At 36.6% G+C, this 24,371-nt stretch overlaps 1 protein-coding gene across 1 annotated transcript; it reads right to left on the bottom strand.

Annotated features, from left to right (window-relative positions):
* Positions 1-4,191: 4,191 nt before the first annotated feature.
* LOC123664953 lies at positions 4,192-22,700 on the bottom strand. Its single transcript, XM_045599319.1, has 5 exons — positions 22,503-22,700; positions 13,151-13,333; positions 11,025-11,339; positions 9,572-10,366; positions 4,192-4,727 (listed from the first exon to the last, which is right to left on the bottom strand). Exons 1-5 carry the CDS (start codon positions 22,698-22,700, stop codon positions 4,512-4,514), a joined length of 1,707 nt encoding a protein of 568 aa, XP_045455275.1. The 3' UTR covers positions 4,192-4,511.
* Positions 22,701-24,371: the final 1,671 nt, after the last annotated feature.

Raw genomic sequence — 24,371 nt, 5'->3', positions numbered from 1 at the left:
TGGTGGCTATACTTTGTATATGCAAAAAATCTTAGAGCAGTTGCTGTGTGAAAAAAGACACCAATAAACACACATTCGCATTTAATATAAGTATTGTAAACTTTTGAGTTAAATTAAAAATAAAAACGATGAATCTTGTGACTTCAATTTGGTAAAAAAAAAATAAAAGTAAAAAGGTTGACAATCTGTGAATACGGCTGTCACTACACCTGTGTGAGCGCAACGGCAATATGTTTATACGCGAGCGACAAAGACAAACGATGAGGGGTCAATGTACGAAATTCTTCGTGCTCCGCGTCCGTGCTATAGTAACGATTTTTGATCATAATACACAATTTGTATGTTCTAAAGCCATTCTTTAAATAAGTCCAAGAAAACTATAAATTTGATTTATTGTCCTCATATTCAAAATAAAACCTGCTAATGTATAAACAACCAAAAAATAAATTATATACCAGAAAATACCTGACTCCTATTTCTTTCATTTCAAAGACAAAAAAACCCCCGTAATTATCTGCAATACTAATAATTACTTAAAATGTACGTATTAAATTAAATTGAATAAGATTCCCTGACAGCCACTCCTTGACAGCCTCGGCTGCTTATGCCTGGAGTATGCCATGTAGGGACCATATACTGTGGTGTCACATCCCTTCCTCTTAGTTTCATTCACGCATAGAACATCTATACATCGTTATTCCATCATCTGACATACTTCATCTACCTTACCATCCATTTCTCCTCTTACATTCAACGTAGCCAAGTGGCTCTCCATGGGCCACTTTTCGCCTCCGCGAGAAACGAGACGTGATGGGTGGCGAACCACATCGCTGCCATTTTGGTTATTTCAATTGTTTTTGACCATTGCGTTCCCACGAATAGCAAGGGAAAGGTTTGTCCACCTCAGCAGAGCCCCGCATGCCAGGGTAAGGGCTGGCCTAATTCTAAGTCATCCGGTCCCAGGGCAGAGTGGTACGCTAATAACTAGGCCTCTTGCCTCTAGCCACGCATCCGCGGCAGACGTTGGATTGGCGGAGAGGGTAGGAATAGGGAAAGGGAAGGATAGGTGGTGTGAAAAGGAAGATTGGTAAGTTGGTGTGGGGAATAGGAAATGTAGGATATTACCGTCCAGAGGGTAAGGGATAGGATAGGTAATAGCTAGAGAATCCGGGGTCACATACCCGTATACAATACCACAACTACCGGACAGGTAATTGGGATGAGTATCCCATGACTAAGATGGTATGTAATACCAAACATCACACATTTCACACATTCACAAATCATTTCACAGTTTTCAAAGCATATTTACCAATTTTTTTGCTATCTATCATTATATCAGAGAGAAGACAAAGCTTGCAGAATTACGTATAATCGTTTAAATGAATCAATGTCAACTCCTGTGATTTAAGCAGTACAGGCCGCATTGTAAAAAAAACCTTCTTGCTGTATTTCCATCATTACTATTCCCTATCTCTTAAAATGTTGCTAGTGCCGCAGTTGTTTTTCCACCTTCTATGTATGACACTATTAACTCACGTTTAGAACAATTAAAAGTAGACATTTTAAATGACAAAATTGTCGTTAGGTTCTTGACGGAACTACAACAGAATTTGTATTGGAGAAATATATTGTTACAGCGCTTTTTATACTGTTTTAAAACGTATGATTCTTTTTAATATCTTTTTTCCCACATAAAATGATAAGAATAATAAAAAAAAAAATATCAGTAAAGTTATAAAAGTAAAATACAATTAGTTGATAAGTATACCACAAGGTACTGATCAAAATAAAATTGGGAAACTGCAATTGATATCGATTTCCGTTCCCAGACTCGTGTTACTTACATTTTTTCATTTATCTTCGTTATGAGCTAATAAGTGCAGCTGATTTTTTGATATGTTTTTCAAGAGTATCTAAGCTATAAATAAACATAAATTTCAGAGCATCGGGAAACGTCGCTAAGTGCTAAAAGCTTTGATTATGATTTATGTTTTTCTCCGTCAAACAGATATATATTAAAATATTTTTTCAATTACAATAAAATATAGCCTATGTCACTCCTGAATAGTGTAGCTTTCTGTAAGTGAAAGCAATTTTTATGATCCGATCAGTATTTGCGAAGATTACCCCCTACATACAAACAAAGTTATTAACTTTAACTCTTTATAATATTAGTATAGATTTTTCAAAAGAGTAACTGCGGAGTTTCTTGTCGATTCTTCTCTGCAGAATCTACATTCCGAATCGGTGGTAGCTTTACTTCTACAAATATAAAAATTTATTTTTAGTTTTAATTTGTAAAATGACGATTCGAAAGTACTCTTGGAGCCTATTTGAATAAAGCTGTTTTTGATTTTGATTTTGACATATGTATGTGTGTATGTCTGTGTGTGTGTGTGTTGTGCGTGTCTGTGTGTGTGTGTGTGTGCATATTTATGTGTATGCTAATTGCTATGTATATTTATTTTCAGTGTGGATGTGCTGTTCTCTTTTTGTTGGTGTAGGTGGTGTGTGGCAGTTGTGGATGTTTATGTTTTTCTGATATGTGCAGGGTAGTAGTGGTGTATGTCGGTGTCGGTTAAGTGGGTGGTCTAAGTGAGCTATAATTTGTGTGTGTGTTTGGTTGGGTGCTGTCAGTAATGTCGCTCCAAGCGAGTGACGATGAGAAGTCACTGAAAATCAGCGTCTCACCATTGTTGCAATGGCAAGTGCCGAGTGGCTGCCTGTGTTGTTCGTAATATCTGTGAAACCGTATTTGTATTGTATTGATTTTTATTATAGTGAACAATAAAATATTTTTCTTTCTTTCTTTCTTAAACTAAATTTTTTAGTAGATTTCAAAGTTTCCTTTGGCTGAATTTATAAAATTTTAAAATTGGAACCGTCACACTCGCCACTAATCAGTTTCCTTACTTGTCTTGACCTGTCGTGACATGTCTTTTACTTGTATCAATGACTTCACTTAGGGTTTCGTCGCCGACAATGCGTAAGTTGGTTTTAAATATCATCCCACTCAACAGAAGTTGAAGAATTTCCTTCAATTTAAAACTTTGTAAAATTACAATGAAGTTGGGGGAATTGAGATGACGACATATTAAATAGCCGCCGTTAACTGGGCCACTAACTATCCAACCGAGTCTGGTTTGACATACCTAACGTTGGTTTTTCATATCACTAATATAACTTTATCCGAAACTCCAATAAAATACATCACCTCCAATTATAATGTCTATTTCAGCTGGTGTATTGAACTATGAATCCGCCACCTGTATTTTAGACGGTATATTATCTACAGGTATATGCCTAGCGGGAACGCTGCCCTTTATAGTAGCCAAAATATGGCATAAAAAATCATCCTTCGGTCATTAAACAAGATAAACTACCGGAATCGAGAAGGGCGCGTATTCCTCGTTATACGCATCATAACACTTACTCAACGTTGTCGATCAAAAGACGTCACCCAAGAGCAAGGAGGTTATCACAGTTGGCCAGTAATTAGATGGATCTGTGCATGCAATTATGCACGCTATCCCCAAGAAGTGTAACAGTACCCTTCTTGGGGATCGTGCACAAGTGCAATTTTCCACAAAGACTACACCGGTGGTGTAAGAGTGAGAATAAACGGATTAGAACCGAAGTCAGTTTGGGAATTCCCTTCTTAGGCACGAGGCCCGAAATACTATCAAGACCACAGGATTTCTTGACGTCGAGAGAATGCAGAACAGGACGTACGGCACTTTGCTCAAAGCGCACATTATGCTTCGCGTTACCGCAAACCAAAAGATGCTTGGTGGTGCTATTCCCTCATCATCAAGTTCTGAATTCGATATCAAAAGTGTGCAGTTTCGTTTTCCTCTCGCATAATGATAAGTGAAGACTGAAAGAAATTACCTTCGACAGCTTTGGCAAGAAACCAAAAGGCGCGGGTTTCAGTTAGAAAGCCCAATCTCGTCAATTCTGTGAATGTGTTTGAACTTCCTGTAAGACCTGGAGGCAGCTTATGGATTCCCCGCATCTATTCATGCAGGCTAAGCCCGATAACTGTCCAGCTTGGTGCTGCAAGCTCTTTTGCAAATATATATTATGTATCTATAGTGATGTGTATAGGCAATGTTATATTTATATTTATTCCGTATTTCATTTCTATGTACATATTATAATAATCTAGAAAAGAGTGAAATAAAAGAATTCTCTTATATATAATTTTTATTTTATATATAGAAATACATAATAAATTTGAATTTGGTGTTGTAGAGTATACATGCATTTTAAAGCGTAACATTAATTTGTAACTTATAAGTACTATTATCAACATAAGCATATAAAAAATATCAAAAAAATAAAAAACAAAAAAATCAAATTATCGTCCCTCAAATGTCAACACAAATATAACCATGTTAATATTGATTAATGTTATAATATCAGAAATTAGAAAAAGGGTATTTTCTTTATTATAAGTAGTTAAAATTTTAAACAAAGTCATACACTATATAACGTTATATTTTAATTTATTGGAAAATTGGTAAATTAAACATTATTCCCGTAAAACCGGTGAACTTCATTCTTCTCGTATCTTTGCCAGAATCATGCAGATGACTTTGACAACGGATTTGGGCTTTCTTTTTTTGAGAAAGATGATTGGTTGATTTCAAATGGTTTTTTATGCTATTCAAGCTCGCTTCAATAATATTGCAGTAACCACAATGATATACTCGGGGTCTTACCTATAACACAACAAAACATTTCCTTATACATCTACTAACAGCGGGCTTCGGTTGCATCATTAATATCATAATTTTCCATATTTATACTATAAAAAAAAGGTTTTTCAGTGTTTGCAACATTATTATTCTTGCTCCTATCCAAGATGTCGTAACGTGACGTTGTATGATCTGGCAATATTCCCATTTAGGTTATCTTATACACTTGGCCTAAAGGTCTAGATACCAGGCCATAAACTCCAAAAAATTTTTTATCTTATACACATGTCGGGAAACTGAAGTGATGGGGATACGTCGGCTTAATGGTTAAAAGCCACCAGAGGCATGGCGATCGCTTAGTGTGCTGTGCAATGAAGACAGAATAGCATTCTGTCTCTTTTTCTATGACACGTCACGCATTTATGTTCTACAATATAACCAATTACAATGACGAACGTCACTGAATATAATCAATTACAATGAAGCGTCGCTAGCGTGACCGTACACAGCAATAGCAGTGAAGTATAGCAGTGTTGAAGCGAACGAAAAGTTATGACTTTACCATACTAATCTCTCACCATTAAAATTGGGCTTAACGTATTCTGACCTATGTATAAGACTGTGATTGGTACCATTTGTGATTACAGTACCCAGTAATAAATTATGCACATGGCTCTTTAGAAAGAGGCAATTGGCTTATTTCAAGTGCGTGGAGCGTTGTATCTGACCACAGAGTACATTGTAATAGTAGACAGATCCAAAGAGTATAATAACTTGCTTATACAGGACAGATCTATCATCTTATACTTCTTATAGTGTAAGATCCCAGGCAATTCTGACCATTTTTATTGTTTAAAGGACAAAATATAGTAATATTAGTAAATTATATATACTACTACTACTTACTCCGGAGCTGGCCGCGCTTGCTGAGTACTGCGAGCGCCAGGGTCTGGAGCTCATCATATCCGCTGACTCCAATGCGCACCATGCGCTATGGGGCAGCAAGGACAACAACCAGCGAGGTGAGGATTTTGTTTCTTTTCTACTCGCAACTAAGCTTAATGTAATTAATAAAGGATCGGAACCAACTTTTGTAACTTCGAGATCCCAAACCATCATTGATCTAACTCTGGCGACAGAGCATGTGTCCGAATATATTTCAGATTGGCATGTGTCTGACGACGTGTCGTGCTCTGATCACCGGTGGATCAAATACAACCTAGAAGTCACGCTGACGTCACCTGCACCCCGCCGTAACCCTCGGAGGATGGACCGCGGCAGGTATGAGCTTCTGACAGCGGAGAAACTCAAAGGCGTCGAATTACCCGATAACCATGAAGGCACGGAGGACATTGATAATCATATCAACCAGATAACTGACTGCCTAATCACCAGCTTTGAACAAACATGCCCACTTTCATCACCTAGAGCGCGACAGTTCTGCAAAGGGCACTGGTGGGGACCGGAGCTCGAAAAGCTACGACGCAGGGTGAGGAAGTTGTTCAACAGAGCAAAGAATACTCGTCTAGAACACCACTGGGATGCCTACAAGCAGGCCCAATATCACTACAAAAGGCGCATCAGAATAAGGAAGAAGGAGTGCTGGAGGCGCTTTTGTACCAACATAGAAACGAACAATCAGGCGAACAGAGTTAAGAATATATTGTGCAGCGAACCGGTGCACAACCTGGGTAACCTGAAAAAACCGGATGGAACATACACCAAAACGGATCTGGAAACTTCAGAACTGTTAATAACTACACACTTCCCAGGATGCCAAATCGAAAGAATTGCGGCATGGGAGGAAGAGCCAAAGAAGACACCTGTAATGGTGGACTGGATCACCGCCAAGAAAATTGTCACACATGACAAAGTAAAATGGGCCATCAACAGTTTCTTACCATACAAGTCGGCAGGACTGGATAAGGTGTTTCCAGGTCTGCTAAGATGGAGTGATAGGAAACTTATCGACCACCTTGTCTCCATATATAGGAGTTGCTTAGCTTATTGCTACACTCCAAAGTTATGGAGGGAAGTTAAGGTAGTCTTCATACCTAAACCCGGCAAAGGAGACTACTCACAACCAAAATCATTCAGACCTATTAGCCTTACCTCCTTTCTATTGAAAGTTTTGGAAAGGCTAATAGATCGGGAGCTGAGGAGCACAACTCTGGTTGAGCAACCCCTGAATCCCAACCAACATGCCTACTCAATGGGCAAATCAACGGACTCTGCCCTACACAAGGTTATATCCTATATAGAGGGCAATCTCCATCACAAAATATCAACCTTAGGCGCCTTTATTGATATTGAAGGGGCCTTTGATAAAACTAAGTTCACCAGCATAAGCCGTGCCCTGACCAAGCATGGAGTCAATAACACGATTGCCGGGTGGATTGACAGCATGCTGAAGTACAGGGCTATCCAATTCACTGTGAATGAAATAACTAGAGGCGTTGTAGCGAGGGGGTGTCCGCAGGGGGGGGTCCTTTCCCCACTTCTGTGGAACATAGTGATCGACGAACTGATCACCTTGCTCAACGACCGCAGATTTCTAACAGTGGGCTATGCAGACGACTTAACTGTACTCATCAGTGGACCATCTGAGAGGACAGTCTGCGACCAAATGAGGGCCGCACTAAAAGTCGTTGAACAGTGGTGTACGGACCACGAACTAACAGTGAACCCCGCAAAGACGGAACTTGTGATGTTCACAAATAAACGGAATTTAGGAAACCTTAAACTCCCTAAATTATTTGGCACCAGTCTTGCCCTAACCAAGGAGGTCAAATATCTTGGAGTAATCCTAGATAGTAAGCTTCTTTGGAACAGGCATTTAGACTCAAAAATCAACAAAGCCAGCATAATCCTCTGCCAATGCAAAAGGCTCCTCGGCAAAAGCTGGGGCATATCACCTAAAATTACTCTATGGCTTTACAAAACAATTGTCAGGCCTATAATCACCTACGGTGCGGTAATCTGGTGGCAGAGAACAGAACTTACAACCGTTAGAAACAAACTCCAGCGGTTTCAGAGAATAGCATGCTCTGCAATCACTGGCTGTATGCGTACCGCCCCCACAGCAGCTCTTGAGGTTATGCTTGACCTGGCACCGCTTGACTTGTTCATACAACAGGAGGCGGCTATGTCAGCTATCAGGCTGAAACACTTGGGCTTGTGGTGCAACCAGGAGGGTCCACACAATAGACTTTGGAGCAACCTTGTGAGCTATGAGCCACTACTTGCTGCTCCTTGTGATAGGATTCCCAAACAACATATTTTCGAAAGAAAGTACCATATACAACCGTTTGAGGCTGAAAGAGACCAATCCGGCATACGCGAGGTCCGCATCTACACGGATGGCTCCAAAATGGGGTCTGGCACCGGTGCCGGAGTGTACTCACAAGACCTCAATATCAACTTATCACTAACGCTGGGCCAACACAGCTCCATCTTTCAATGTGAGTGTGTTGCGATAACCCATGCAGCCACCGCCGTCCTGTCAAAAGGCATTAGGGAATGCAATATCCGTATTCTGTCGGACAGCATGGCCGTACTTAAAGCGCTAGAGAGCAGTTCGACTAACTCTAGTCTTATATACGAATGTCATCAAACCCTGGAAGTATTAGCCTCACACAATGAGGTAATCCTCCAGTGGATAAAAGGACATAGTGGATCGCACGGAAACGATGCTGCCGACGAGCTTGCAAGACAGGGGTCCAGTACAAAGGTTGCCGGCCCAACCATCCTATTGCCGCTACCTTTTGGACAACTGCGCTCGTGGGTAAGGCAACGTACACGTGCAAATCACAATGCCCTTTGGGCAAACCAAACCGGCTGTAGACAGTCCAAATTGATACTCACGGAAGTATCACCGCACCTAGCGTGCCGACTGCTCAGTCTCAACCGCCTGGACATCAGAATAGTTGTTGGCACGATTACCGGCCACATGGCACTCAACCACCAACTATTCATCATGAATGCAACAGACAGCCCTCTTTGCAGGGGCTGTCTGGCTGCTGAAGAAACAGCCGCCCACGTAATCCTGGAATGCGAGGGAGTGGCCGCACACCGGGCTACCATCCTTAAGGATATAAGGACGCTCCGAGAAGCCTGTGAACGCCCCAGGAGGCTTCTGAGCTTCTGGAAGGAGCTGGGCTGGCTGAACTAGTCAGCCCACTTTTCACGCATAATGGACCACCTTTGCGTCTAAATGCGGAAAATCGAGCCCAACACAAATACAAATACAAATACAAAAATAAATTATATATATATACGTATGTATGTATGTATGTTTGTATGTATGTTTATGTATATTTGTATTTATGTATATATGTATGTATTTATGAATCTGTTTATGTGTGTATGTATGTATGTAAATAAGTAAATATATTCAAACGTTTATGTCTCAATTTGTACACCTACACTGACACAATACCATCTCCTCTGCCCCTAGGTTGCCTGAAAGAGATCGCTTTTTAGGCCGCCCTTTGTGCCTGATGATACTCTGTTTAAGTCCATAATATGTATTATTTCTGTTTTGGTGTACAATAAAGTGTATCATTATGTTGTTATGTTATTAGTATATACAGTAAAGATATTATTTCAGCTGCTACATTATGTACGTAAAATTACATTAACTAGCTAATTTATATTAACTGTTATATTAATGGAATATTGTAAACTGCTCTGGTGTAGTGGTGCGAGTAGTCGCCTAAAGCAGCCTTCCTCGATTAATAGGCTAATCAACATTAAAAGAATTTTTAACCCCAACTATAAGGTCCGTAGATTAGAGGGTTTATCCAAGCAAACACTTTGAAGGTTAACAATATGATATAAGGAATAATACCAAAAAGATGAATAATTACCTCTCTCACAAATTCCGATTCAAAATCAGTAACAACATTCATCATACCCGTAGTTTTCATATGTTTTTCATTTCCTATATGTTTAACAGTATCTTCAATGTTCAATAAGGAAACTTCACAAGCTTGACATTTTAGAACACCGTTATGTATGCTGAGTAAAAGAAAACTGAATTGGTCTACACAAATTTCATCATTGAGGACTATCTCGTCCACTAAACTATTATTGAGTGTACAGCTTTTAACAAAATGAATCAGGGGTACTTTATTAATTTTTCTGGTTATTTTATTTCCAGCTTTCTCTTTATGTGATGATTCAGCAACATGCTCCTTCAGCATTTTTAAAGAAGAGGACATTTGTACATCACACAGATTACAATAGGTGCTATATCTTTTGTATTTTAAGCCATTGTCTTTAGCAAATTTCATCGCCCTTTTAATAGCCTCGGCAGGCGGTAGTAGTTCATCTTCATTTTTATTTTCTGTTTCTTCAACAACATTTTTATTAAATACAACAATTTGGGTTTTAGATGTATCACTTGTAAGTTCTTCACTTTTGACTGGATCATTTTTATTATCTATTGATTCTGCCACAGCATCATTAGAAGTGACACTTCCTTTTATGTCCTTATCAATGTTGTTGTTGTTATGGTAATTACCTGTTGTTGTTTTATTCTCTTTAGTCATTTGACATTTTACGTAATTCTTTTGGTGTTCTAACTCATTTGTGTGAGTTTCTTTAAATATTTGCATAAATATTGTATTACAAATCAGACAGTTGATAGAATCATCATCAATCTATAAATGAACATGGCATTAATTAATTTATAGTATAAAGAGCTAGTTTCTTATTGACAATAAATAGAAGCAAACATTGTATTGTAAAAATAAGACTGAATTTTTTTTTAATTTTTTTATAAGTCTAAAATAAACCATATAATTGGAATATCAGAATTGCAACTAAAGCTTACAACATTTCAAATTAATGGTAAACAAGTCCTGAATGATGAAGATTACTAAATGTAAAAACTTCTTGGTATTTTTTTTTTAAACACAACCAGCAAACAGCAACCAATATAATAATAACACTATTGTAAAGGTACCAGGAAAAATAAGTAAAATTAACAAGAATCATTAGAAATATGTACAAAAGGCAGTCTTGTTGCAGAAAAGGCCATCAATCAATCAGTCAATTTAAACAAAGTTAAATTAATTCTACACCAATAACATATATTACAAAAGTGTTTTGTCGCATTGTGCCCGAATGTACATTATCTCATTTCGTTGCTCATATAGGACTACATCTATAGAGAAAGGAGAGTTCTACTAGGAAGAAGTATCAAAAAGGTAATTGAAATTCTAAATTAAATCAACTATTCCTAGTAGGATTACCACATATGATTTAAAAAAATAATTCAAATATGTTGACGATGGTAGCCTGCGAATCCAAACTTACCTTTCTATATATAAATTTATCCTCGAGCAATTCAAATTTACTTTGGATAAGTTTCAATATGTGGGCTGGCTCATTTCTATGATTATCTGCATTTGTGTAATCCACATTACATAAGAAACAGGAACCATTGGCCATGCCATTCCAAGCATTATTTTCTATCAAAATGTCATCAAATACTATAACACCAGCATCGGACTCTTTTAGTTGTTGCTTGATTTTATTGTCCACGTGAGTCTTTTCATAGATATGAATACCAACTCGTGCTAAGTTCTGCATCATAACATTGCACATTTCACAATAATATCCCACTTCCACCTGTAAAATAAGTATGTTTATCATTAATAAATAGAAGTAACCTTTTGAGCCCATTTTTTTATGGAATGCAAAAAATAGAAATCTATAGAAATAAATAAAATTGGAGTGTCTGTTTGTAATATTATACATGGTACATATACCAAAATAACATTTTTTGTCTGTCTGTCTGTTTGTTCCGGTAAATCTCTGAAACGGCTGGACCGATTTTGACAGGATTTTGTAATGAGGAGTAACTTAGGTGACTTCTATTTTAGAAATTTATATATTTTATAACTTTGCAAACTGAACAATAACTGTTTTGTTAAATTCTACGCTGACGAAGTCACAGGCACCACTTGGTGGTGTTACTTACTAATTTACCACTAGTACCAACCATTACCAATTTACCACTAAGTTACCACTAAGTAATTTAATCTATAATATAAGACTAAACAGTGCATTTAAAGAAAGTTTACTAGTAATATTTTAGTTTTACAAACGTCATATTATACAGTCGTGTGACTGATATTACGTCACTTCCGTTATATATTTTTCTTACGGTTTTAGTATCACATTTTTTTCATTTCGCTCGCCCAGGCAAATTTTAGGCCTGCCGTAAGGAACTTCGTTCCAAAAAAATTTGCGTAGCAATGAGTGCAGTGTGGGACGTCCTTCGGCCCGTTGGACCGACGATCTATGTAGGATTGCCGGTGTAGACTAGATGAGGATAGCAGAAAACCGGGATGTCTGGCGCGAACTTGGGGAGGCCTATGTCCAGCAGTGGACTGCAATAGGCTGAGCAGACTGACTGACAGACTGAATGAGTGCAGGGTACAGGTAGTTTATTATATTACATATATTACAGAAGTACTGTGTCACTACAATAGGGTGGTGAATCATGAAAATTCACCAACTGTTATGAAATATTTCTCGAAGTTTAGTTAAATTGATTCAGTTTGTTACATCTCATTACTAGGTATAGACATCATTTTCCAAATATGAGAAAGGTTGGAGCTTAATCCACAAGACTGCTCACTTACAGGTTGACAGATATATTATCTAATTTAAGTAACTATAGCTATCAGGTATCCATCCCGAGCGGGAATCGAACACCCGACTGCCCGTTTTAGGCGCCTACACGAAACACTACACCAGAGCGGTTATCGCGGTTGAGCTTAGAAGTATGTACTAGGTACATCATACAATATACACGTCTGACGGGAGATTATTGTATTTTATCCGTTAAACGTATATAATAGCGAATACCCATAACATAGAGCCAGTGCCGCGTTCGGTGCGGTGATGTAGTTAAAAAACTTTAATTTGTAATTTAAAATCCAATACATAGGTACTTTAACTTCTACTATTCATAAGTATACATAAAGCATGTCTTTTTCAAGAATGCAGCGCACGCGTTGGAGCAACGGTCACACCACTTGCACGACTAGCCATTGCTCGCCATTCGATCGCAATTTATTTATTTATTTACAATAAATACTTGTACCTAAATGTGTTGTGCGAATTAACAATGCTCATAACAACGTTCATCATCGACAACGTTATAAAGAGAGGACAAAAGTTGCAAGATAGGTACTTCAAAATGCACGGCAATTGTTGATAACTTTGTTGGTTTTAATATTCTCTCAAATGTTATTAACACAATTTAAATTAAACAAGTCACATACATGTTTTTAACGTTAAAACGTAATGAATACTTCAACAATAAAGAACAATAAGTTATATACTTAGGTAGTTCCTTCAACCACCGTATTAAAATTATTAGTATCAGTTTATAAATACTCAACATAACGTAACAATTAGATTATAGTTACCTTTCTGATGCTATCTTCTTTATATTTAACAACATAATCCGAAGACTGAAAGGACTTCTGATGATCGGGTTCAATAATATGCTCGCTTACTTGATTTAACTTGAGATACTTCTTGCAAGTAAGGCAAAACGAATCTGCAATCCCGGTGAAAATACCGTTTTCGTTGAATTTCCGCTCCATGTCCTAAACGACAAAAAAATATTATTGACTAAAAAATTATACTATATAATGATATAAGAATATAGTAAAATTGACTATATCATTGCACTTAATTATTATGCACTGAATATATAGTTAAATATTTCAAACTAATTATAATCACATTATCATTAATTCATCAGTATGTTCAACCAAATAAACTGAATTAACTCATACCACTGAACAGTTTTCAATATGTTTTAATAGCTCGAACAAGAGTCAGGAGAAGAACAACGAATTAAAGAGTACGTCTTGAAAGTAGTCTCAATCTTTAATACTGAAACATGAACGACAACTTTACTCGACATGTTTGGATCATGTTTGGACATGTTTATTTTACTAACGAACCACAGCTTTGCATTTCCAGTTTCTGATAATTTCAGTATTCCCAGAATTCGATAGTGTGTGTGTTGCCAGCATAACCTAATATCGCAGATGTTATTAAATTATAATAATTTCCTCTGAAATTTTTCTTTATATTGTTTATTCAATTTTTTTGCTACAAAACTTTTTAATAATGGTAGTTTCTAATAAATTAGAAATGGTATCCCATTAAAAAATTAAAAATTCTAACTTTCTAAGGGTCGGTTTTAGCAGTTGTGGATATAGTTTATTTTGCTAAATAAACTAATAATACGTTATATTCACACTTCAGCCTATCGCAGTCCACTGCTGGACATATGCCTCCACAAATTATGTGTGCCCATAGTCAACACGTTGGGCATGCGGGTTGGTGACCGCAGAGCTGGCTATGTCACACCAAAGACGCCGCTGCCCGTCTTCGACCTGTGTATTTCAAAGCCAGCAGTTAGATGGTTATCCCGCCATCGGTCGCCTTTTTAAGTTCCAAGGTGGAGTGGAACTGTGTTATTCCTTAGTCGCCTCTTACGATACCCAAAGGAAGAAAGGGGGAGGCTATATTCTTTACTGTCGTAACCACACAGGTGAATACGTTATATTATACTAATAATATAAGTTATAACCAAAGAGTATATAAGGTTATAAACTATATTAAGTAATAAGTTACAATAAGACTTCAACAGAAAAATGGAGAATAGGCCTTTAGCAAAAGTACCTAATTAACTTTATAAACTAAAGACTGCGAATAAGTGTTGATGCGACATTAAGGAGCTCTTTACAAATTTAAACATTAAAAATACAAATAACTCAAAATACGATTATTAAGCTTGGCCCATAGTTTTCCTCACATAGTTTTTTATAATTTTTAATTCGCTAAATGGTCTTTCAGCTTCTGCAGAAGTGACAGGATTGTATGAAACAAAAAAAATGCTGTAAATACTTCTATTAGGTCACATTCCAACACTCCATATTTGCTCATTATTTCTTTACAATATTAGTGAATAATCCATGTTATTGTTTCAGTTAATTCAGGTAAAAGCAGGTAGGAAATATTATAAATATTAACCCACAGAAGTTGCTGTATCTTCTACTGGGCGCATCCCCCGTTTGGCGGATAGGATATGCCTGCGTATCAGCAGCGCTCACCTGGCTTATGATATAAACGTTAAATTTGTTCGAACTATTTAAATATTTATTTAAAAATTAAGAGAAGTGAAGCTGTTTCAAACTGTACTTGAGCAATTATAAATGTAACTTGAGCAGTTCTTTAACACTTTGAGCAATTTAAAATATTGTATACATCAAAAGATATAGGAGTTTGAAAATATTGATAAATATTTTTTTTTCAACGATTTTATTGATTTTTAATTAAATAGTTTAAGGTGAGCAATTTAAAAGGACAACGTAGTTGAATTGAGCTATTGAAAATCTATGGATTAGTATTTTTTTTATTACAAGTATCATTAATTTGCAGGTTGGGGTGGAGTAGGTCAGAAAAACGAGGAGTAATTCAAAATTCAAACATGGCCGACTAACGAACGATGGGCCTCAATAATATTGCCACGGCGAAAAATATTGGAGATAAATTAAAATACATTTATATTTTATAATATATCTTTTTATACCTATGAATCATACAAATCATGTTTGAATGATTATTTAAATTAATTATGTTTGCAAAAATTCTCGACTCTAATGCTGCTACTGCCATCTATTTTCGACACATTAATATATCACCCCGAACTCACCCTCCTCGTCCAAGAGATGACGTTAGTTTGTATGACTATTTCTGAATTACGATAATGTAGGCGAGTTTCACACCCCTGCAGGCCTAGCATGCGTACAACGAGATATCTCTTGACGCGAGAGAGAGATAATGTCTATATCGAGTATTTTCTCGATTACCCTAACATGCGCACTACGAGAGACAAAATTCTCTTCCGAAGACTTCGCCTTGTCGAGTAGAGAAACTTGTGCTGCCCTTACAAAAACAATATACCATTTTTTTTTATAATGCAACACTGGTATCATTTTAAATTTACACTACGTTTTATTATATTTAATTTTTTATTGAGTACTTTGATCGAGTATTAATTGACACTTGTCAGCATTAGACGTGGGTTATAACATGTGAAACATGTTTCCTGTTATATCTGTTACTGTTATAGAAAAATAACAGATATCAATACCTGTTTTAAAATAACAACCTATTATTTAAGTTTATGCGGATAAACGAATTTTGTTTTTGTAAATTGTAAACTAAACAATTCCCTTTATCAATCGACTTCCAAAAAAGGAGGAGGTTCTCAATTCGAGTGTATTTTTTTTAAATGTATTACCTCAAAACTTTTCACTGGGTAGACCGATTCCGATGTTTCACTCACTTTTTTATTGAAAGATATTTTTATGCCTAAAGAGATAAAAATTGTACACCTAAATCTAAGTCCTAACAAATAATAAGAAAACAAACTAACTATACACTATTTTTAATCGAAATCTAAACTATATATACAATTAATAAAAACACTAACTAAATATTACTAACTAACAACACTAACTAACTATTAAAACTAATTTAAAAAACAAGAAATACAAGAATCTTAAAATTTCGCCTATCACTTCCAAAATTCAAAACACTTTGTAATTCGTTCGATTATGAAATTTTATTAAAGAAGGAATTTCAAAAATTAAACATTATCAACCATAATCACAACTGAATATCATTCTTATTTCTTATGTCGTAAAGTTGAATTTACAAGGTTATTGACCAATCGTGCCAAACCGGGATGAGCCAACGTTTGTTTAATTTCAAACGAGTGCGGAGTGACACATGTTTTATGACAATGACATTTTTATGACAATGTTCTCGGCCTTTTGGCTAAGATAAAAAGTGTATATCTAATTTAAAAAATCTAATATGGAAAATAAAACGGCGTAAGTAAATGAATTTAATTATATATGTAAAACAATATGCTCGTGTTGTGCTTAGAGAATATCTTGTCGCACATTAGATAATTGTAATTCTATCACGCATTGTTTTAGAATAAGAAGCAACAGGGCGCAAATACGTTTTTTGTGTCATTATATGGCACACTTCACTCGACTTTTCGCGTTTCCCGTTCTTCGTATACCGAAATTATATAATTATAATAGGGAAACGCCATGGTATACAAAAAATAGGCACCCGGTTTTATTTATTTTTTATTTATCGTCTTTCTCGTCAAAAAAGTTAATACGAGAAAAGGGGTAGACAAAATTTTGTCGTGGCGCGCCTGCTAGGCCTGCTGGTTATAACCTTTTATTTATTTATTCCATCATACATCTAACATTACAGGATATTATCCTAATGCGTTAGTGTCGTTGTCGTATTAAATACATGTTATATGAAGATACAAATATAAAAATTGACATCACATTTAATTCCATTATTTCATTTAACAAAATAAAACTAAGTTATTATTAAAAATTCACAATACATAGTCAAATTTCATAATCTATATTAATAAAAACTATAATAATTTCGTCAATTTAATTCGCTTTTTTCGTAATTTTATTTCGCTCCATCCGTTGCTAATATACATGAAAAAAAAAATAATGAGACAATTGCCCCAAGTTTTCTAGAATTAGGACTATTTGTTGAACTATGAATTTAAAATTTTCAAAATTTGTTGACTGAAAGGCCCTCCTTTAAAAAAAAAATGTACTTATGTGCCTTGGCAAGTACCATTAAAAGTTTGCGCATTTAATCAGGATTGTAAAATGGTACAATACTTGTTAGTTTCATGCAAAAAAAATAGTAAAAAATAAAAACCACAAGTAACCCGATTTTTGTTAACCCACTTTACTCAGTTCAAATGTTTTTTATTCGCACAAGCTCTTGGTAGTTTCTTAATTTTACGACAAAATGATGAGAAAGATGCATAGTGGACATGTTTGCCATGAGTGAGTGAGACAGATAGTGACGCCACTTTTACCAAAGTCAACAAAAGTAAGTAAAATTAATAAAATAATGAAAAATCTTGACTCGAAAATGGCTCGACCAATTCGGTTAATTTTTGTTTTTTTTGTATGTTCCTAAGACCCACGGAAGGTTTTAATACTAGAAAAATAAAAAAATAAAACAACTTAACTTTTGACAGAACGAAGTCTGTCCGGGCAGCTAGTGTTTATATAAAAATTTCGTGTCGATGTATGTTTGCGATAAACTCCGAAACTACCGAACCAGTTTTTATCAAATTGTGTAAGCATCTGTAATGTGGTCCAACTTGGTAGATAGGGTATTGTTTTTTATCTCAATTATTGATCTCAAAATTTGTTATATCAAATTAAATGTTTATTATGCTTTGGTGAATACTTGTGTCGGACGGCCTAAAGGGAGCCGGCAACTGGATGTCACGATTGTGGCGCGGCGATGGACTCTACCCAGAACACCCTCGAGGTGTGCCCGAGATGGGCGGCGCTGCGTCGCGATCTGACGACAGTCCTCAGAGGGGACTTGTCACTGCCGAGCGTCATCACCGCGATCCTCAGCGATAACGAGTCCTGGAAGGCGATGGTCTCCTTCTGCGAGACAGTAATGTCCCAGAAGAAGAATGACGAGCGGATGAGAGAGGAAGTCGCCGACCACGGGACTTGCAGGCCTAGCATGCGCGCCACGACAAAATTTTGTCTACCCCTTTTCTCGTATTATCTCTCTATGTCTACAGTAGCTAACATGCGTGCACGCGATACTCTTCTCGTTACGTCAATAGAAGAGATAATCATTAAATTTTAGTGATCTGTGATATTTATCTCTAAGGAAGCTAACATGACATCGTAATTTTGTCGAATTTTGTCGTTTTAGGAAGAGAAACTTCTCGTTTTCAATATTATCGACGAGAAAGACGATAAATAAAAAATAAATAAAACCGGGTGCCTATTTTTTGTATACCATGCCGTTTCCCTATTATAATTATATAATTTCGGTATACGAAGAGCGGGAAATGCGAAAAGTCGAGTGAAGTGTGCCATATAATGACACAAAAAACGTATTTGCGCCCTGTTGCTTCTTATTCTAAATAATAATAATAATAATACTTTATTTCAGACCAAAGTATAAGTCCATAATCAATAAGTAAAAATAAAATTAAATAGAATAAAAGTAAAATCAATAATCAAAAAAAAAAAAAATCAAAAATTCAAAAAATTTTAAAAATTAAAAAAAAAAAAAACAATGCGTGATAGAATTACAATTATCTAATGTGCAACAAGATATTCTCTAAGCACAACACGAGCATATTGTTTTACATATATAATTAAATTCATTTACTTACGCCGTTTTATTTTCCATATTAGATTTTTTAAATTAGATATACACTTTTTATCTTAGCCAAAAGGCCGAGAACATTGTTAAATAAAACATGTGTCACTCGTGTGAAATTATACAAACGTTGGCTCATCCCGGTTTGGCACGATTGGTCAATAACCTTGTAAATTCAACTTTACGACATAAGAAATAAGAATGATATTCAGTTGTGATTATGGTTGATAATGTTTCTCTACTCGACAAGGCGAAGTCTTCGGAAGAGAATTTTGTCTCTCGTAGTGCGCATGTTAGGGTAATCGAGAAAATACTCGATGTAGACATTATCTCTCTCTCTCGTCAAGAGATATCTCGTCGTCGGGATTGTTCAGAGGTGAGCCGGACAGTCCCCATGGAGGAGAAGTCTGGCCTTTTCACCGAGGCCAGCCTGACGCTGGAGGGATTCTGTTGCCTGCAGATCCGGGACCCTCCAATTAAAGCGGCTGAAGGCTCCCTGATCAATACTCGTTCATCCATGGCAGGGTTTTTGGTCGGTATTGCACCCCCAAGTGCTGAGGCCAACATACGGTCTAGGAATGCCTACCCGGGCATCCTGGATATCACTTGTAAAGGGATTTTCCTGCGATACCAAAAAAAAAAGTTTATTAAACGACTGATGTGTTTTTTTATTGGTTAGTTCTATAAAATCCTAATAGATGGCAGTTTGGCATCTAAGTTGCACAGATATCCGGTAGATGACGCCGTATTTCTCTTTCTAGATTATAGATGGCGCGTTTGAATATAGAATTTACAAATATTTTATTATAATTACTGAGCCACAGCAACGCGTAGCTGGCTAGTATTATATCTATCTCATACTATTAAACGAGCAATTCTTGTATATATATAATCTGAATCTCGGGAACGGCTCCAACGAGTATATAGGGGGTTTCGGGGAAGATAAATCTATCTAGCTAGGATTCATTTTCAGAAAATGTCTTTTTATCCCTGTTTTTAGGGAGTGAAAAAAATATCGTTAGAATACGAAGGTAAATTTTGCATTTGTTAGTTTAGTTGCAATAGCTCGGTGGGAAATCGGCCAGTCGGGATCAACCAAGAAGATCATGGTTCAAATCCCCACGTCCCTGATCAATTATTTTTTCTTTTTCTTTTTCTAATTGCACTCGTTTTTTTTTTTTTTAATTTAAATAGGCTAATATATAGCGATAATAACGCAACGGTTACGCCATGGATTGTATGTTGCGCTGGCGGTTGCGGGTTTGATCCCCGCACGTGACAAACATTTGTTTTGGCCATACAGGTTTTTGCCGTGGTCTGGGTGTTTGTGCAGTCCTTGTGGGTCTCCCCACCGTGCCTCGGAGAGCACGTTAAGCCGTCGGCCCCGGTTGTTATCATGTACATCTGATAGCGATCGTTACTCGCTTAGTAGGGAATATATCCGCCAACCCGCATTGGAGCAGGGTGGTAGATTAAGCTCCTTCTCCTACATGGGGAAAGGGACCTATGCCCAGTAGTGGGATATTACATGCTGAAGCGTTGTAATTGTGTATTTTGTATCAATTTTTAATTTATCGTTATTTTTTATTTTTATTTTGGGTTAATTAATTATTTATAATTGTGTTTGCAGGCAAACGAAAAAAAAACCGACTTCAATTATATCGACAAGTAATACAACGTAGGTATACGAAAAAATAGTCAAGAAATACGCATAATCAAAGATTAATCCAAAAGTTGTAATCAGATCTCGATGAAATATGACCATGACATGATAAACATCGGCTTTCGATTAAGTTAAAAATCATCAAAATCAGTACACCCAGTAGTACCTATGTTAAGTATTATGTAGTTAATGTAAAGTTATGTGGATTTTCGAGAGTTTCCCTCGATTTGTCTAGGATCCCATCATCAGATCCTGATTTCTTTATCATGCTACCATACCAGGGATATCTCCTTTCCACCAAAAAAAGAATTACTTATAAAAACTTTTCATGAACGACGAAGTTATCCCCGAACATACATTAAAATATATATATATACTAGCAACCGGCTTCGCACGGGTATAAAATAAAATTATAGCCTATGTCATTTACTGAAAAATGTAAAGGGCCATATAGATCTATATTAAATCAACAATGTATTTAAGGTATTTAATTGGATAAGGATTTGTGGCTACCACATCGAACTATTATTACATAAGTAGTAATAGTAATTCAATGAGGCTACTACAAGATTACTTACCTGATACCTTTACCATTTAACCTTACCGATACCTTTACCTCAAAAATACCTTCACCGTTCATAACCTTAACCATTACCGTTACCAAGATACATTGACGTGTCCGTGAAACAGAAAGCACATAGCTCTGAAAAGAGCTGTTTTAATGTTCGTGAAACAAGATTGTTAGCTCTGAAAAGAACTGTTGGAAAATAGCACAGCACACCATGCAAGCGGATGCACCAGCAATCACATGCACAGATCTTCACAGAAGTCTTCAAGCTAACTCGCACGTATTCTTGATGTATATCTTCACGAAGCACAATCACGCCGCCGCCGAGTGAAGTACACGTCAGAGATCCGTTCGCCGCGCCGATCGCCGCCGAAAAGGGCGAGAAGCGGGAACGTATGATCTATTTATAGATATCGCTCCGCGCTACCGTGCCTCCGACTCGCGACGAAGCGCATGAGTAATCGACAGCGGCACGCGCGGGAAAAGAGAGCCACGCGCGAGAAAGAGACGCAAGGCTTAACCAATAATCATCTGCGATTGGTCATAAAAACTTATCAACTATTGTGATACTTACTTTTTATTGTTAATTATTTTATATAAATATTACCATTTTTTGTTTAAATATATTCGATCGACACCTTCTGAGAAGACTTTTATTACGACACTACAATAGTCCCTAAAGATTAATGCTGTATTGGTTAAAATCGCTTCGAAAATTAGCCATTATTTGTCGTAAAAAGTAAATGACAAAAAAATGTTATTGTGGGATATCCATAAGAGATAGGTATATACCATCGCGGAGTTTTCTGTAGACCTTTTCAATGTGTACAATACTTAGTACATTATTTTGATAAATCTCGTAAGGTTCAGCCTGCGTTTGCAATTTAAGCGAAAAAAAAAAAATAATTATTTACGACATAACATTAGAAAACTCAAAAATAACAGTATTTCTCCACTATTTAATGGATGTTATTATACATATAAACCTTCCTCTTGAATCAATCTATCTATTAAAAAAAACCGCATCAAAATCCGTTGCGTAGTTTTAAAGATCTAAGCGTACATACATGTGCAGGGACAGAGAAAGCGACTTTGTTTTATACTATGTAGTGACGATCTACCGGAGGTGATCCATGAGTCGACGTGCCTTTTATTTGCTGACGACCTGAAATTAGTACGCGAAGTGGGCGACACCTCGGATCACATCAAATTGCAGCGGGATATAGACAGGGTTGTAAGGTGGAGCCACGACAACAAATTATACTTTAACGTGGCTAAGTGCTCCGTGTTGTCTTTCAGCCGCGCGCGATGTCCGCGACATCACCCGTACCACATTGAAGGCGAGCCACTGCAGCGCGTCTCCGAGGTTAAGGATCTGGGTGTCCGGTTCACCGCTGATCTCAACTTTCGGGAACATATAGTCGAGGTATGCAAAAAAAGCGTACCGGAATCTTGGCTTCATATTACGGCAATCGGTCGGCTTTGACAACTTCGGGCAACAAAGCTCTCCGGGCCTTGTATGAGGCCTTGATGAAGAGTCATTTGGAGTGTAGCTCGGTTGTGTGGGCCCCGAGTGAGATCAAATATAAAGCAATGGTAGAGCGGATACAGAACAAATTTGCTCGAGTTCTATACCGGAAGTTATATGGGGTATACCCTGGTTATCCGTTGCTGTACCCTACCTTGTTCGTTTTAGACATGGTGGGGTACAGCAAGTTGGAAACCAGGTGCGAAGTCTCCCTTGCTACTTACATGTGGAAGGTTCTACGCGGTGAAACAAACAATCCAGCTATTCTCAAAGAACTCAGGCTGTGCGCGGTGGACAACGCGGTGCAGCGGAGACGACGCCCCAGCCTCCTGGCACTACCCCGGGCGCGCACCAACTTGTTGCGTGACGCCCCGCTAACACGAGCTATACGCACGCTTAACATAGTGGCCCACAGAATTGACTTATTCAGTTGCACACTGAACGAGTTCACGAGGATCGTAACTGGAGTCGTCTCATACGAATTAAATTGAAATCGGTTTTATTTGTTTTGACATTTATATTATACTTTCCTTTTATAGTTCGACGAATTTCATTTTTTATGAGTTAAGTGATTTTAATTATGTTTTATTGACTATGGTTTTAAATTTGTATATTTTGATATTTTATTTTATTGTATTAATTGCATTTTTATCATGTATTTAATTGGATTTTATTTTTATTGACTAGGTTTAAATTTATTTATTAGTTTTAATTTATTTTATTTTTAATGAAAATTATTGAATTGACGAAATTATTATAATTTTTATTAATATAGATTATGTAATTTGAATTTATGTGAACTATGTACCTATTGTGAATTTTTAGTAATAACTTAGTTTTGTTTTGTTAAATGAAATAATGGAATTGAATGTGATATCAATTTTTAACCGACTTCCAAAAAAGGAGAAGTTTTCAATTCGACTGTATTTTTTTTTTATGTATGTTACATCAGAACTTTTGACTGGGTGGAGCGATTTCGACAAATTTTCTTTTAATAGAAAGGTGGTGTGTGCCAATTGGTCCCATTTAAAATTATTTGAGATCTAACAACTACTTTTCGAGCTATATCTAATAATGCGTTTTTACTTGACGCTTTTTTCGTCGACCTACGTTGTATTATACCACATAACTTTCTACTGGATGTACCGATTTTGATAATTTTTGTTGGAAAGGAGATATCCCAAGTTTAGTACCATGATAAGGAAACCAGGATCTGATGATGGGATCCCAGAGAAATCGAGGGAAACTCTCGAAAATCCGCAATAACTTTTTACTGGGTGTACCGATTTTGATAACTTTTAATTTAATCGAAAGCCAATGTTTATCATGTGATCACATTTAAATTTTATCGATATCTGATAACTACTTTTTGAGTAATCTTTGATAACGCGTAGTTACTTGACTATTTTTTCGTCGATCTACGTTGTATTACTCTTCGATGTAACTAAAGTCGGTTTTTTTTCGTTTGCGAGCAAACACATTTTTGTATTTTTATCTGCCTATGACATGTATTTAATACGACAACGACACTAACGCATTAGGATAATATCCTGTAATGTTAGATGTATGATGGGATAAATAAATAAACAAAATGACATTTTTTAC

Source organism: Melitaea cinxia, chromosome 23, assembly GCF_905220565.1.
Source record: "Melitaea cinxia chromosome 23, ilMelCinx1.1, whole genome shotgun sequence".
Classification (NCBI taxonomy): domain Eukaryota; kingdom Metazoa; phylum Arthropoda; class Insecta; order Lepidoptera; family Nymphalidae; genus Melitaea; species Melitaea cinxia.
This window is presented reverse-complemented; position numbering and strand designations above follow the sequence as displayed.

What these genes read in the sequence shown, in the direction of transcription:
- LOC123664953 (XM_045599319.1), bottom strand. Translation starts at nt 22,700, where the DNA reads ATGAAGCCAAGATTCCGGTACGCTTTTTTTGCATACCTCGACTATATG. An exon ending in GAGCACTTAGCCACGTTAAA is followed by an intron (nt 13,334 to 22,502) that starts GTATAATTTGTT and finishes TTTGTCGTTTAG; the next exon opens with GACATGGAGCGGAAATTCAA. An exon ending in ATAAATTTATATATAGAAAG is followed by an intron (nt 10,367 to 11,024) that starts GTAAGTTTGGAT and finishes GTTCATTTATAG; the next exon opens with ATTGATGATGATTCTATCAA.